The sequence below is a fragment of the Schistocerca nitens genome, chromosome 2 (genome assembly GCF_023898315.1).
Source record: "Schistocerca nitens isolate TAMUIC-IGC-003100 chromosome 2, iqSchNite1.1, whole genome shotgun sequence".
Classification (NCBI taxonomy): Eukaryota; Metazoa; Arthropoda; class Insecta; order Orthoptera; family Acrididae; genus Schistocerca; species Schistocerca nitens.
The window spans coordinates 640,928,774-640,944,238 of record NC_064615.1 but is presented as its reverse complement, the minus strand read 5'-3'; the positions used below and the strand labels follow the sequence as shown (position 1 = coordinate 640,944,238).

The 15,465-nt window shown below is 42.3% G+C and overlaps 1 protein-coding gene across 1 annotated transcript in view; it reads left to right on the top strand.

The window, feature by feature from the left end:
• The first annotated feature begins 572 nt into the window (after window positions 1–572).
• LOC126235222 (transmembrane inner ear expressed protein) overlaps window positions 573–15,465 on the top strand; it is a 37,354-nt gene continuing 22,461 nt past the window's right edge. Inside the window, exons 1-2 of the mRNA XM_049943953.1 lie at window positions 573–822; window positions 7,155–7,307. Coding sequence (XP_049799910.1) covers window positions 573–822; window positions 7,155–7,307 — 403 coding nt within the window. The remainder of the gene's footprint in view (window positions 823–7,154; window positions 7,308–15,465) is intronic.

The window sequence follows — 15,465 nt, the reverse complement described above, 5'->3', positions numbered from 1 at the left end:
TAATATTTCTTTATTAACCGGTTTCGCCTTATGTACAAGCCACCTTCAGAATTTGTGGCCCTGCAAGGTTAGGAACAGCATAGTTACAAACTGTGCTATTACATATGGCATTAAAATAAGATACAAAAAACCTATACTATAAAATTAGGGACATTACTGTTGTATGTGTCGTTAGAAAAAATAGAGAGAGGTTATAGCGTGTACCCCTGTGACTGGTGCTGGCGGCTCGTCGGATTTCTGGTGATACCACGATCGTACTCTGACTGATGGCTGTGGAGCTACGGGTTAAATCCGATGACCCGCCAGTACTAGCCACAAGGGTAAACGCTATAACCTTTCTCTATTTTTTAACTCCATATACAATTGTACTGTCCGTGATTTTATACTTGAGCTTTTCTGTATCTTATTTGAATGCCATGTGTAATAGCACAGTTTGTAACTTTGCTGTTCCTACCCTTGCAGGGCCTAAAATTCTGAAGGTGGCTTGTACATAAGCCGAAATCGGTTAATAATGAAATATTATTGCGATCTCGAATGTTAATGTTAAATTTAACGAAGGTAATTTGGCAGATATGCGGCTTTACGACACGCTCGCTGTGGGTGCTGGTAACGGAGGAGATGGGCCGGAGAGAGTGAGTCTCGGTAATGCTCCTACAGCGGGTGTTTTGGTTGAACAGGGCTGCGGCGACGCCGCTGAGGCGGCCGCGTCGACGACGACGACGGCTGTGACGCCGACGGACGAGTGGCTGGAGCAGGAGGTGGCCGCCGGATTCCGCGTCTGGCAGATCATCTTCATGGCCATCGCGGGCGTCCTCGCGTGCGGTGAGTCCTCATCCTGCGCGACCACTCTCATCACCTCGGCCACTCATTCTACCCGCCTGTCCTAATTCGCCGAGTGACAAGACGTGAAACACGCCTCCGATCTCTTCTCTTAGGATCTTTCTACGATCCATGGTCTTACGACGTGTTACATGGCTCCGAGCGGAAGACTTGTTGGACAGTCCGGACTGATACACCAACAAATAGGGGATCTTCAGCCGGCCGCTGGTGGCCGAGCGGTTCTGGCGCTACAGTCTGGAACCGCGCGACCGCTACGGTTGCAGATTCGAATCCTGCCTCGGGCATGGATGTGTGTGTTGTCCGTAGGTTAGTTAGGTTTAAGTAGTTCTAAGTTCTAGGGGACTTATGACCTCAGCAGTTGAGTCCCATAGTGCTCAGAGCCATTTGAACCATTTTTTTGGGGATCTTCATTTCCAACGTGTTCATGGTGACTTCCATACATGATAAGTGCTTTCTGCCACGGTCTCACGTCTCCACGTCCAACTATCTTACTACACGACGTACTAATGTGGGTGTTTCAGCACGTATCGATAACTGGTACCTCAGAACCGCTTCCATACAACCGGCAGGTACAGATATATCACTTCACATTCGAGACTTACTTTAGCGTGACAACTTTTTACCAGATCTAAAGTCCTCAAAGAGACCAGTATCCTGTTTTATAAGGGCGACTAATGAACTTATTTCTCTTCCAGAAAGTCCACAACGAAACATTCAAAAATAATTGTGTTTCACTCTTAAGTACTAATCTCTGCTCTCGGTGCATCACTTCATACAGTTCTGTCTTCCTTCGACAAGCATGGGCAATCAAGACAACAAAATGCATTAATAGCAACATTGTAACGCGCGCACTGTCTGCTTCGAGTTAAACTAAAAACGGTCAAAAGAATCACCACACAAATACCGTTGCAGTGACAGACTTGCATAAAAAAAAGAAAATAACGTTAAAACACCAGCAAGACACACACCTAGCGGTTGTCAAACTTCAGCACTTAACAACATGTAAACAACTCATTTGATTGGCTAAAAGATAAGTAACACGATTGATTACCGGTGGAAATGTATCGAAACTAGCTAACATTGCAGGAAAATATGAAAATACACAGTGTTTGTTACAGTAGCAATAATTATCCACTCGGTAATTTGAGAAAAATTTATATGGTCTCAGTTCAAACAACTGTTGTTGTTGTTGTGGTCTTCAGTCCTGAGACTGGTTTGATGCAGCTGCCCATGCTACTCTATCCTGTGCCAGCTTCTTCATCTCCCAGTACCTACTGCAGTCTACTTCAGCATTCTTCTGTAGCACCACATTTCGAAAGCTTCTATTCTTTTGTTGTCTAAACTATTTATCATCCATATTTCACTTCCATACATGGCTACACTCCATACAAACACTTTCAGAAACGACTTCCTGACACCTAAATCAATACTCTATGTTAACACATTTCTCTTCTTCAGAAACGCTTTCCTTGCCATTGCCAGTCTACATTTTATATCCTGTCTACTTCGACCACCATCAGTTATTTTGCTCCCCAAATAGCAAAATTCCTTTACTACTTTAAGTGTCACATTTCCTAATCTAATTCCCTCAGCATTACCCGACTTAATTCGACTGCATTCCATTATCCTCGTTTTGCTTTTGTTGATGTTCATCTTATACCCTCCTTTCAAACAACTATAAAAAGTTTAAAATAGCAATTCAAAAACTTTTGATCGTCTCTGAGCAATAGGAGGCGTGAATGTCAGTGAAACATAAAATTTTTTGTTTAAGCGTCCACAACAATGTTTTGAAGCCGCCTGGCACGAATTCCTCTCCTGTGACTAACTCTTCATCTCACAGTAACATTTGCATCTCAATTATTTTTTGGATATATTCCAATCTCTGCCTTCCACTACGGTTTTACGCTCTACAACTCCCTCTAGTGCCATGCTGGTTCGTCCCCGATGTCTGAACACATGTCCCATCATCACGGGCGCCCATGACCGGAAGCAGCCCCCCCCCCTCCCTCCACCCCTCCCAGCTGCCAGAGAAAGGAAAAAAATACAGTGTAGTTAAGTGCTTCTGTTTCAAGAAATGACTTAAAAGTCGATATTTCGTAATTCTTGACAGTATCGGAATTTGAACCTCTTTATGGCTACTTAAAAGTTGCCATATGTCTTCCAAAATAGTAAAACACTCCATACCCCCAGGTCCTAGTCGTCCCCTCCTATAAAATATCGTCTGGCTGCCCTTGAGTATCATCGTGTCCCTTCTTCTTGTCAGTGACTTTCAAAAGTTTCCTCCTCGCCGAATCTACGGAGAACCTTCACATTTATTACGTTGCCATTCTACCAAATTTTCAGCGTCTTTCTACGGCAGCACACCTCAAACGCTTGATACTCTTCTTTCTCGGTTTTTCCACACTCCATGATTCACTTCCGTGTAATTCTATGCTCGACAAGTGCATTCTTGGAAATTTCTTCGTCAAATTACGGCCAATGTTTGGTACTAGTAGACTTCTTTTTGCAAGGAATGCCCTCTTTACCCGTGCTAGTTTGCTTCTTATATCCTCCTTGCTCAATAGATTCTGCATTACTTCCTCCCTTGCACCGAGAATATCGTTGCCATAAGCGAATTTTATCCCTGATATCCTTTCACTTTGAATTTTATTCCCACTCCTGAGCCTTGCCTTTATTTCCGTCACTGCTTCGTGTCTGGTCTTCCATTCTGATTTTACCTCTTGTTGCTTGTTTACATTGTATACTAGTCGGTTTTCTCAATAGCTTACACCTACTTTCTGAGAACTTCGAATATCTTGTACCGTTTTACAATGTCGGTAGCTTGTTCTAGGTCGACAAACCTTATGAACGTGTTTTAATATTTGTAAGTGTTGCTTTCATCATCAAGCGCGACGTAGAACTGCCTCTCTAATACCTTCACCTTTTTTTTTCAGACAGACATCTAACAAATCTTCAGTTTTCTCTTCCATGCTTCTGTATATGATTCTTGTCGGCAACTTCGACGAATGAGCTGTTAAGCTGACTGTGCGATAGTTCACGCACGTACGTGCCATTGCATTTTCGGGACTGTGTGAATGATATTTTTCTGAAAATCTGATTGAATTTCCGCAGACCCATAGTTTCTTTAAACCAACTTCAATAGTGGTTTGTTTCCCATTTCCTCAATTGATTTCAGACATTACGAAGGAATGTTATCTATGAATTCTACCTTACTTGATCGCAAATCTGCCAACACTCTGTTAAACCCTGAGCCTAATACTGGATCCTCTGCCTCTTCTATATCGATTTTCCATTCCTCCTCTACCATGTCTTTAGACAGTTCCTTCCCTCGCAGAGGCTTTCCGCCTATCTGTGTTTAACAGTGTAATTCCTGTTGCACTTCGCTTTTAATTTCATTGAAGATTGCTTTGACTTTCCTGTCTGCTGAATAAGTGCTTCCGATGACCATTCCTTTTAGATTTATTCGAATTTTTACTTCAGCCGTCCCATCTTCGCTTCTCTGCAAGTCCTGTTCATTGCAGTCCTAAGTGATACATTTCTGTATTTCTGCAAATGGTTCAAACGGCTCTGAGCACTATGGGACTTAACTGCTGTGGTCATCAGTCCCCTAAAACTTAGAAGTACTTAAACCTAACTAACCTAAGGACATCACACACATCCATGCCCGATGCAGGATTCGAACCTGCGACCATAGCGGTCGCGCGGTTCCAGACTGTAGCGCCTAGAACCGCTCGGCCACTCCGGCCGGCGTATTTCTGCATTTAATTGAACATTTTTTATATTACCTTCTTTAGTCGATCAAGGGAAGTATTCTTTCTGTTATCCGACGGCCGGCCGGTGTAGCCGAGCGGTTCCAGGCGCTTCAGTCTGTAACCGCGCGACCGCTACGGTCGCAGGTTCGAGTTCTGCCTCGGGCATGGATGTGTGTGATGTCCTTAGGTTAGTTAGATATAAGTAGTTCTAAGTTCTAGGGGACTGATGACCTCAGATGTTAAGTCCAATAGTGCTCAGAGCCATTTTAACCATTTGTTATCCGACGTTACTTCGCAGTTATCTTCCTAGTACCTACTGTACCTTCTTCTGGGATGCCACTTATAGACTTGTCCAGTCCCCTCCAACTGAACTGCCTTGTCCCCTAAATACTGAACTAGCTCTTGACATTCTTCACACGATTTCAGTTCTTCTTTTAAGATCTCCATAAGTCCTACATATTTCATAAATTAAAAATTAAATTTCAGTTGTCTCAACAAATTATCTGGTTGCTTCTTAAGTGTGTCTCTGGAGTCGAATTCAGTATTATTCAGCAAACAAATTTTAATATTTTAAGATTGTGCTATGTGCCGTGTGATTACTGATTTGGGTCATCTACAGGGTGTTTCAAAAATGACCGGTATATTTGAAACGGCAATAAAAACTAAACGAGCAGCGATAGAAATACACCGTTTGTTGCAATATGCTTGGGACAACAGTACATTTTCAGGCGGACAAACTTTCGAAATTACAGTAGTTACAATTTTCAACAACAGATGGCGCTGCAAGTGATGTGAAAGATATAGAAGACAACGCAGTCTGTGGGTGCGCCATTCTGTACGTCGTCTTTCTGCTGTAAGCGTGTGCTGTTCACAACATGCACGTGTGCTGTAGACAACATGGTTTATTCCTTAGAACAGAGGATTTTTCTGGTGTTGGAATTCCACCGCCTAGAACACAGTGTTGTTGCAACAAGACGAAGTTTTCAACGGAGGTTTAATGTAACCAAAGGACCGAAAAGCGATACAATAAAGGATCTGTTTGAAAAATTTCAACGGACTGGGAACGTGACGGATGAACGTGCTGGAAAGGTAGGGCGACCGCGTACGGCAACCACAGAGGGCAACGCGCAGCTAGTGCAGCAGGTGATCCAACAGCGGCCTCGGGTTTCCGTTCGCCGTGTTGCAGCTGCGGTCCAAATGACGCCAACGTCCACGTATCGTCTCATGCGCCAGAGTTTACACCTCTATCCATACAAAATTCAAATGCGGCAACCCCTCAGCGCCGCTACCATTGCTGCACGAGAGACATTCGCTAACGATGTAGTGCACAGGATTGATGACGGCGATATGCATGTGGGCAGCATTTGGTTTACTGACGAAGCTTATTTTTACCTGGACGGCCTCGTCAATAAACAGAACTGGCGCATATGGGGAACCGAAAAGCCCCATGTTGCAGTCCCATCGTCCCTTAATCCTCAAAAAGTACTGGTCTGGGCCGCCATGTCTTCCAAAGGAATCATTGGCCCATTTTTCAGATCCGAAACGATTACTGCATCACGCTATCTGGACATTCTTCGTGAATTTGCGGCGGTACAAACTGCCTTAGACGACACTGCGAACACCTCGTGGTTTATGCAAGATGTTGCCCGGCCACATCGCACGGCCGACGTCTTTAATTTCCTGAATGAATATTTCGATGATCGTGTGATTGCTTTGGGCTATCCGAAACATACAGGAGGAGGCGTGGATTGGCCTCCCTATTCGCCAGACATGAACCCCTGTGACTTCTTTCTGTGGGGACACTTGAAAGACCAGGTGTACCGCCAGAATCCAGAAACAATTGAACAGCTGAAGCAGTACATCTCATCTGCATGTGAAGCCATTCCGCCAGACACGTTGTCAAAGGTTTCGGGTAATTTCATTCAGAGACTACGCCATATTATTGCTACGCATGGTGGATATGTGGAAAATATCGTACTATAGAATTTCCCAGACCGCAGCGCCATCTGTTGTTGAAAATTGTAACTACTGTAATTTCGAAAGTTTGTCTGCCTGAAAATGTACTGTTGTCCCAAGCATATTGCAACAAACGGTGTATTTCTATCGCTGCTCGTTTAGTTTTTATTGCCGTTTCAAATATACCGGTCATTTTTGAAACACCCTGTATCTGTCGTTATTACGTGAGAATGAGGTGGTAGGAATATTATCTTGTAAATTGAATATTATTTCTAATATACTGCAGTTTTCTTGTAATAATTGGAGAATTTTACACGCTAATTATCTCAGTTGTAGACAGAAAGTTAATGTACTATGTTTGAGCTTCGTCAAAGTTATTCTGCCGCTTCAGCATGTGGAAAACTTTACCTACAAAGAGGGTTCATTGAGTAGACATCACGCCATTTTCAGCAGAGAAGGTTTGCTCGGGAAATCTGCTGATGCTGACTTAATGTTTCCATAGAAGTGACTAGTTAATTTCTAATGTTAGACAGGGCAGAGGGGAGAATTTTGCTCTAGGTCAGTGGTGCCCTGCTGTACGCTACCCCAGAGCTTTCCCTGTTGCAGTGGTGATGCTGTGCTGCTGCATCCGGTTTCGGATCCCGCGCACCAAGCAGGAGATCGAGGCGGACTACGTGCGGAAGAAGCTCACCCGCGAGTTCCAGAAGAAGCTGCACGTCATCCACAACACCGAGATGGACAACATGGATCTCAGACGCGGTACGAGGTTCGAATCTCGCTCGCCAACCACGCGAGAATGCACACTCCTTGTAGAAGCCAAAGCACTGTGTGTGTGTGTGTGTGTGAACTATCACTTCTTTTGTCTTCATTATTTCCTTCTAGTAACGAGTTTAAGTGAAGTATTCTAAGCCGCGGCCCGTTTCTATTTCTTCTAAAGCCTTTTCCTGCTTTTTTTCACACCATTAATGTACGTAAGGTTTGATACGTAACTTTGTATCAACAACGGCTTCAAGCATTAGGCTTTCACATCTGTTACGACCTAATTGACTGCTCTTAGCGTGTCAGTCTTCTCGTTGGGCGCTCTTTTTGTAATGGTCTGTATCCTGATCCCTTCAGATCTTATGTGGCAAAAATTCATCATTCACCATGTACACTTTAAAATTTCGGTTTCAAGATCAATTCATTTAGGCTGCAGATGCTGACTGCCTTTGCATACCCCTTAATTTCACATCTACACCTAAACGAAGAAGTCCTATATTCGAGATTAAGTGCCTACCTTCATTCTTGATAACAGACCCCCACCATTCTTCCTCATATTTGGCGCTGGCACATATATCATCTTATTAAGGCAGTTGTTTGCTATTTCAGATTCTGTTAAACTTGATTGTTTTATTTTGCTACTTTAGAAAAAATGGTTCTGAGCACTATGGGACTTAACTTCTGAGGTCATCAGTTCCCTAGAACTTAGAACTACTTAAACCTAAGTAACCTAATGACATCACACACACCCATGCCCGAGGCAGGATTCGAACCTGCGACCGTAGCGGTCGCGCGGTTCCAAACTGTAGCGCCTAGAACCGCTCGGCCACACCGGCCGGCTTTCTTCTTTAAAGATTGGAAGTGTAGAATGTAGTGATGGGACAACCGACTGGTTTCAACAACTGACTGGCTAGTCCGTTGTTGTCCTTTCAGTCGGTTTTCTCAATCGAATGAAACAACTGAATGAAACTACTATCCGCGGCCATGTCACCTATATGAATGTCTTCTCTCAGTCTTCTGATGTGACTGGTTTCACTTAATGTGAGACAACCAAGACAAGTCTCCGACAGTTACGTTAGTCATATGGATGTTCTGACTCAGTTTCTGGGTTTGAGTAATTTTATTTATATACTTTTTCGACCTTCTAGGTTACAATTAAGGATCAGTAGGACTGCCAATTTTTAGAGACAAATAATGTGTCTTATGTCAAAGAGAAGCGAATAGAAAGCGTATATCTAAAACCGAAGCACAATGTTTTTCGTACTACTGGCATTAAATATACGTTTTGGTTGCTTTCATATGGTTAATAGTTGGAACTACTCTACAAATTTGTGTTTAAATAAATGAACAATTGTCTTCTTATTTAAATTTATTGAGGCCCTGTCTCTCTCTTCCCACTGGTTTGCACTCATCACTCATAATTCTGTTTTTGAGGTGCCGTGAACAGAAAGTGTTGTGTTGGCAGAAGAGCCAACACCGTGTTACTAGAGGAGGCCGAAATGCACGCGTTTTAGCTCACGCAGGCTGGCGTGAGGAGGGAAGAATTATACTGACGTGAGGTCTGGAACATGACAAAGAATTAGAATTCAGAAAGCGGACGTTAATAGTTTGATACTTAACTTTAATCCATTAATGACGAACGTCGCTCTTGACAGTACATGATTCACAATATTATCTATTCAGAATAGTAACTGAATATGGCGCCTTGCTAGGTCGTAGCAAATGACGTAGCTGAAGGCTATGCTAAACTGTCGTCTCTGCAAATGAGAGCGTATGTAGTCAGTGAACCATCGCTAGCAAAGTCCGCTGTACAACTGGGGCGAGTGCTAGGGAGTCTCTCTACACTAGACCTGCCGTGTGGCGGCGCTCGGTCTGCAATCACTGGTAGTGGCGACACGCGGGTCCGACTATACTAACGGACCGCGGCCGATTTAAAGGCTACCACCTAGCAAGTGTGGTGTCTGGCGGTGACACCACAGAAAGCATATAAAACTTTTGGTAACCTTTTTGGAAACAGCGATCTTAAGCTATATAAAATCAGAGAAACAAACACTATAGATCGAAATGGCTGTTTTATTAAAATATCCAGTTTCGTCTTAGTCTTGGCCCGTTTTCAGAAAAGCACCATCAGCTGAATCATATAATATCATTCGTCGGTTGTATTGTTTTGAGTGAAATATTTGTCATCATTCTTTAATTTTCTTTGAATTCCTTTAATTACTATAAATTCTATATATTTTATATTGAGTGTATTACAGTTAGCATGTTATACTAGATTTAGAAAAATAAAAATTACAATATTTAGGTAAACGTGCACACAGTTTACATTCGTACGTGGTAAATACAACAATAGTTAAACATTAAAATGATTTAGGTTTTGAATTATGAGTGCTATCATCATTGGACATGGAGAAGTGTTGGAAGAGGGACGCAAAGATGAATGTGACAACTCAAAGTTAAACAATATAAGAGTGAAGAAGGTACCGTGACTTATTGAGAACGGAAAAGAAAAGAAGCATATCTGGGAGAAGACAGAAACATTGGCTTTACTTTTTGACAAAGGGAAAGCTGGTCATATGCGTCGATCTTGGAAACGATATGAGGATGACATGAGAAATTTCATCAATCTTTTCGTAAAAGTAGCAGGGCTTCGAACTGTGCGAAGAGTGTAGGGCAGTTTGTTCCAGAGGCGGACAGCAGCAACAGCAAAGAAGTTTGCCAATGTTCTTGTTGCACTGTCAGCATACTAAATAGCTGAGACCTTGTGTTTACGTTATGATTACACAAAGGATTTACAGGAAGACAGAACTGATGAAACATCGTTGACATACAAATAAACAGAAAAATCTTAGAAAAAAGAAAAAATATGAAAAATAGAAAAAATCACTCAAAATACAGGTAACAGAAATGAAAATATTAGCAGTTCCAAAAACTTATATTTTAAAGAACTAAAAAAATTAATTTGTTAGCATACTTCCTTCCAGATTGCGAATGGGTTATTTCCTAACCGTTCTGAGGGTGGTATTCGTAAAAACACTGTCAATTCTGGATAAGTTTTCAGTATCTAGAGATTTTTTTTTCACATTTTCAGTATTACTGCCAGCATTACTTTGGATTGAGAGGAAGTTATGAAAATACACAGTTACAACATTCAAAATTTCTTTATAAACTTCAAAGTGAAGAACTGAAGATATCGTTCTTAGGCCGTAAATATTTCAATTTTGACAAGAAAATAGAATGGAGTTTTCTCTACTGTGAGTTATATGGCAATGAAAATAATAATGTTACCCGATTATATTGCCACAAAATATCGATGTTACCGATATACTGGCTGAACAAAGAACGATTAAAATCATTGTGTCGTTGATTGCGATATATCGATATTTTATATTGCTATTCGATATCCCAACCCTAGTTAGCAGTCACCCCTGTTAACGATTTTCTAAATAACTTACGCCAATCTCTCACTTATGTATGAATGAATCTTGTACAGTTTCTTCAGATCTCCCGTGAGATACCAGAGACTTTCGTCAGCAGTTTTTCAGAGCTTGATTCTTATGATCCCGTGAAATACTTTTATGTAACCTTCGAGTAAGAAGTAGGTGCCAAACAAAGGTTCATTGTCTTCCATTCTGAAGCATCTGCTTCACGGAGGAATTTTCATCGAAACCGGACCTGCCCTTAGCCATATTCATCTTCAAAGTAATTCTAGTAAATTATTACATCAGAACAGAATTCTGTGTTGTATTTCATGCGTGACTCAGCACATGGAAAACTAGGGCTGTCAGCAAAACTGCACAGGCATCAGTTCTGCTTGCTTTGCCACAGAGTTCTTTGTTAAATGCAGTAATAAAACGAATGGAGAACTACGCGGATGTGAAAAGAGGAGAAGTAAGACCAACCTCAAGGCCAGGACTTCAATAACAAATCAAAACTCTAGGCGTAAAAATGTCATATAAAAATTAGAATTTAAGACGAAAGCTTCGCTGTTGCATTAGCACCTCTTAGTCCTGTCCAGCTATTTCCTACGCTACACACAAAATTTCGTCCACCGTTTAGTGTACATACTTTAATCGTTGCTCACCCAGCACAACACGTTATCAAACAGAAGCGTTCCAAACGTTTACTGCTTGTGGTTAAAACTGCCACGCATTCACTAACATCTTGTCGCCCTCGCCCTTGGATCACATCATTTCAAACACAGGCTATTTGTACTATCATCACAGCACTTAGGGTTCGCAATTTTACCTTCACCTTTATGTTCATTGTAGCCTCGTGTCCATATTCCCCTTATGTAAGTCAATCACGTGACTCTTAATCGCGATATTACTGGAACCGAACTTGCTTACTTCTTGTCTGGATAGGCTGTTTAACGTTTGATTAAGCACTGAGCGTTGCCTTAACATGACTGCAGTCTCTGTCACTTTAAGGACACCTCACAATTAAGTGCTCAGCGAATTCTAATCGGCCAGCCAGGTTCAGTACCGCTGACTTTCTTTCCATTAGTACGTACATATAGAGATTGTGCCCATCCGTAAACTGATGATACTCCACCTGGGATTATATAAGTATTCTGGGGTACTACCGTTCCCCATATAGAAAATCAGTCATTCTTAATCTAGGATTAATACGGTTCCTTTTTAGTGTCTCTGTGATGTGCAGAAGGAAATCGAACACACTGTCCTATAGTCGCGTTGCGTACAAGTCTTTGACTTGCACCAAGTCTGTGTTTCGAAGACTTGTCAATGGGTTCTCAATTTATTTATCATGTCCAGTAGATGGAAAGAGGTCCACCATAACAGATCTGCTAGACTGATTGTGAACTAGGAATGATTTCCGTATAGAACAAACAAAATGTTTGGAGGAAACAAAATACGAGTAAGTAGGCGGTCGTTACTCACGACGACTGACAAATTTTGTTCGTGGTAAAGACGGGATCAGCAGCACTATCACATTGTTCGCCGCACACTTGCAGATAACTTGGATACTAAACAACGAAGCTTTCGGCTTGCATATTTATGTGACATTTTTACACCTAGAGTTTTGATTCGTTATTGCAGTTCTGCCGTCGGGGTTTGTCTTATTCTCCTCTTTTCACTTCCGCGTGGTGCCCCATTCGTTTTATTGCTGCATTTAAACCCAAAACTCGCTGGCAAAGTGAGCAGAACCGGTGCCTGCGCGGTTTGGCTAACAGCACAGCGTCCATATTCAGACGAGATCGCCGGCCTACGAAATACAAGGGCTCCTTGTTCCACGACGGTTCCCCCCGCGAGCAATGCTCGCGCTCTATGACGCTGCCTGAAACAAGTTCATTGTGTGGGCTCAGCGGAGCACGACATACGGATCGAATCAAACGCCCCTTCCGTCTGGCAAGGACACCCCCCCCCCCCCCGCCCGACGAGGAGACCCACTGCAGCTGGTAGCCTTTTCGAAAATGTCGAGCGCATCACGTTCTGACCAAGCTCGCAATCAAAATGTCTAGCAAGTGTATGTAGCACGATCCTGAACAAAAATCCAAGAGCGAATGTAGTTACATTCCTTGAAAAAGGAGAGATTCCCTCCGTAACTCAGCACGAATGTATCGCTCTTGTGAAACACTACTTGCTCTCTTCATACACACACAACATTGCTAATCGTGGACGCTGGAGTTCAGTAGATTCCGTCTTCCTAGCTGCTAAAAATGTGCACAACTGTTAATTGCATTGCCGACACTTACAAAACATCAGACTATACGAAGCACCTTCCCTGCGTACTTGACTTATACGAACAATACTTCACGGAAAGAACGCAGTACATTCGAGAAGTAAAGGGGAAGAGTCGGTTGTGACCTAAGAAAGCATGCTATGACTGCTCTTACTCTTTGCAACCTGTCAAATGGAACTAGTAGCATTTTCAGACTGTTCGCTGATGACGCTGTTGCTTACGAAAAAGTATGATCACTGAACATATGTAAGAAAAAATCTAAAAATGAAGTAGACACAGTTTTTGTTTGGTACTGTGTAAGATATAGGGTGTTAATCGTTTAAACCACGGGCGGGCAGCCGGTGGTGCGTGAGCCGCATCCGGCCCGCGACTGGTTTCAGTGCGGCCCGCGAAAAAAATTCCACCCGGTACGCATATTCGGATATCTTCTCCGACGATCGGCTCGACTCGCTTCGGGTTTCCAGCTCATGACGCAGACCGGTGAAAGTTCTGCTTATTCAGCGCATGTGCAGGGCCGTTAACCGCCACTGGATTTTAACGACAAAGAGAAACATCCCTCCACTATGAGTGCGAAGTTATGGGCCATGACCGTAGAGTGGGGGAAACCGCTCACTACCTTACACGGGTGCGGGGAGAAGTATTTTCACCTCTGTATGAGTGCTGACAACACACACACACACACACACACACACACACACACTCGTCGTTTACTGCTTTCTGTCTACATCTGTGCTATCACATTAGTAGATGACAAACGTTGGTAACAGGTGACTGCACGCGAAACGTGCTGATCTGAATAACGGCAGCAGAGGCCATAACTTGGTGAACAAACTAGGTATCTGTTGTCATTTCACGTGTTAAGTTCCTTACTGAGTTCAAACGCATTCAGATGAGAAAAGTAGATGCAGCTGAATGTCGCCAAAACCAGGAGAAATGGAAGGAGGATTATATCTTTATCATGTACAAAGATGAACCTGTTTGTTTGTTGTGTTGTGAACCACTATCTGACGTGAAAGACTATAATAATATAAAAACGCACTTTTCTACGAAACGCGTTGCCCAACGACAGGGCTGTTACCGGAAGACAATGTTAAAATATTGTTTTCCAATTTGGACAAGCAACAGCAAATGTTTGCCAAACGGAGGACACGGGAGGATCATTCGGATAAAGCTAGTTTTATAATAAACAGCAAAACTGCCAAATAATTAAAGCCTTTTTCTGGGAGCGAATTCGTAAAGGCGTGTCTTTTGGATATTGCAGATGTGCTGTGTTGCAATAACGAAAAATAATCCACACAAATAAGTTTATCGACACTAACGACAAAATGTTGTGTTGGTTGGCGACATTAAAAACAGTGTGGGTGATCGTCCTGCCACATTCGAGGCATTTCCGATCACTTGGGACCAAAGTTAGTGAACTGACTGGTACTTTGTGGATTTGGGTTCAATTCCTCCAACTACCATCAATTTCTTTCCATTTTATTTTATTCCTCGCAATGTTAAACGATTAATTATAAAATTTAAATATATTTGAACAGTTCAGTTTATGTACATGAAGTTAATAATATTCAATGTAGTTACCATTACTATCCTTGTACGTCCAAAGGCTGTAGGTGATGCTACACAAGGAATTTTAGTAGGGGAGTGTATGAAAAGATTTGGATCTGCAGTTGTAATGTTTGAAATGCACTTTCCTGCTTTCCATATTTATTATTGGAGAACAGTGGTGTGTGTGATACAAGGGTAGGGACGAGGGGGGGGGGGGGGGGGAAGGTCTCAGACATATCAAGCCATTAACCAAAAGAAATGGTAGAGGGAATCATAAACATATAAACGACGTACTTGATATTAGTGCATCATGTAAAGCTAATAAAACAACAATATTAAGTCACGACAACACAGTGAAACACAATCTGTTTACTCATAGAGTATGAGGAATTTTATAGCAGTAGCTGAGGCCTGGGTGCCGTGGCGTAGTGGTCCAGTGCACTAACTGGCACTTAATTGGGTCGGGTTTGATCCCCGCATCTACCATAATTTTTTACTTCATTTTATTTTATTCCTCAGAGCGTTAAACTATTAATTATAAAATTATTGTAGCACATTGCTGAAATTTTGCACGAGCTGCCCTGCTCTGTCTTGTATCAGTTATATTGTATTTCTACAGATTTAAAGAGAGCTGCCATTCGATATAGCAAGGGGAAATTTTGTACATATATTTCTGCATTTCCCTACGAAGATTCAATGCCGAAAATTCCCTGTAGCAACAGCGTCATCAGCGTCAATATGATAGTGCTGCTGGCCCTGTCTGATAATTCGTTTATGTGTACTGAGAACATTATCGGTCCCACTATGTTTTCTTCGGAGACTCCTATCATTAATTTAGTTTCTGTAGAACATTCGACATCCAGCATAACGTATGTGGTCCCATTAATCCAATGTTCTCATATGCAAT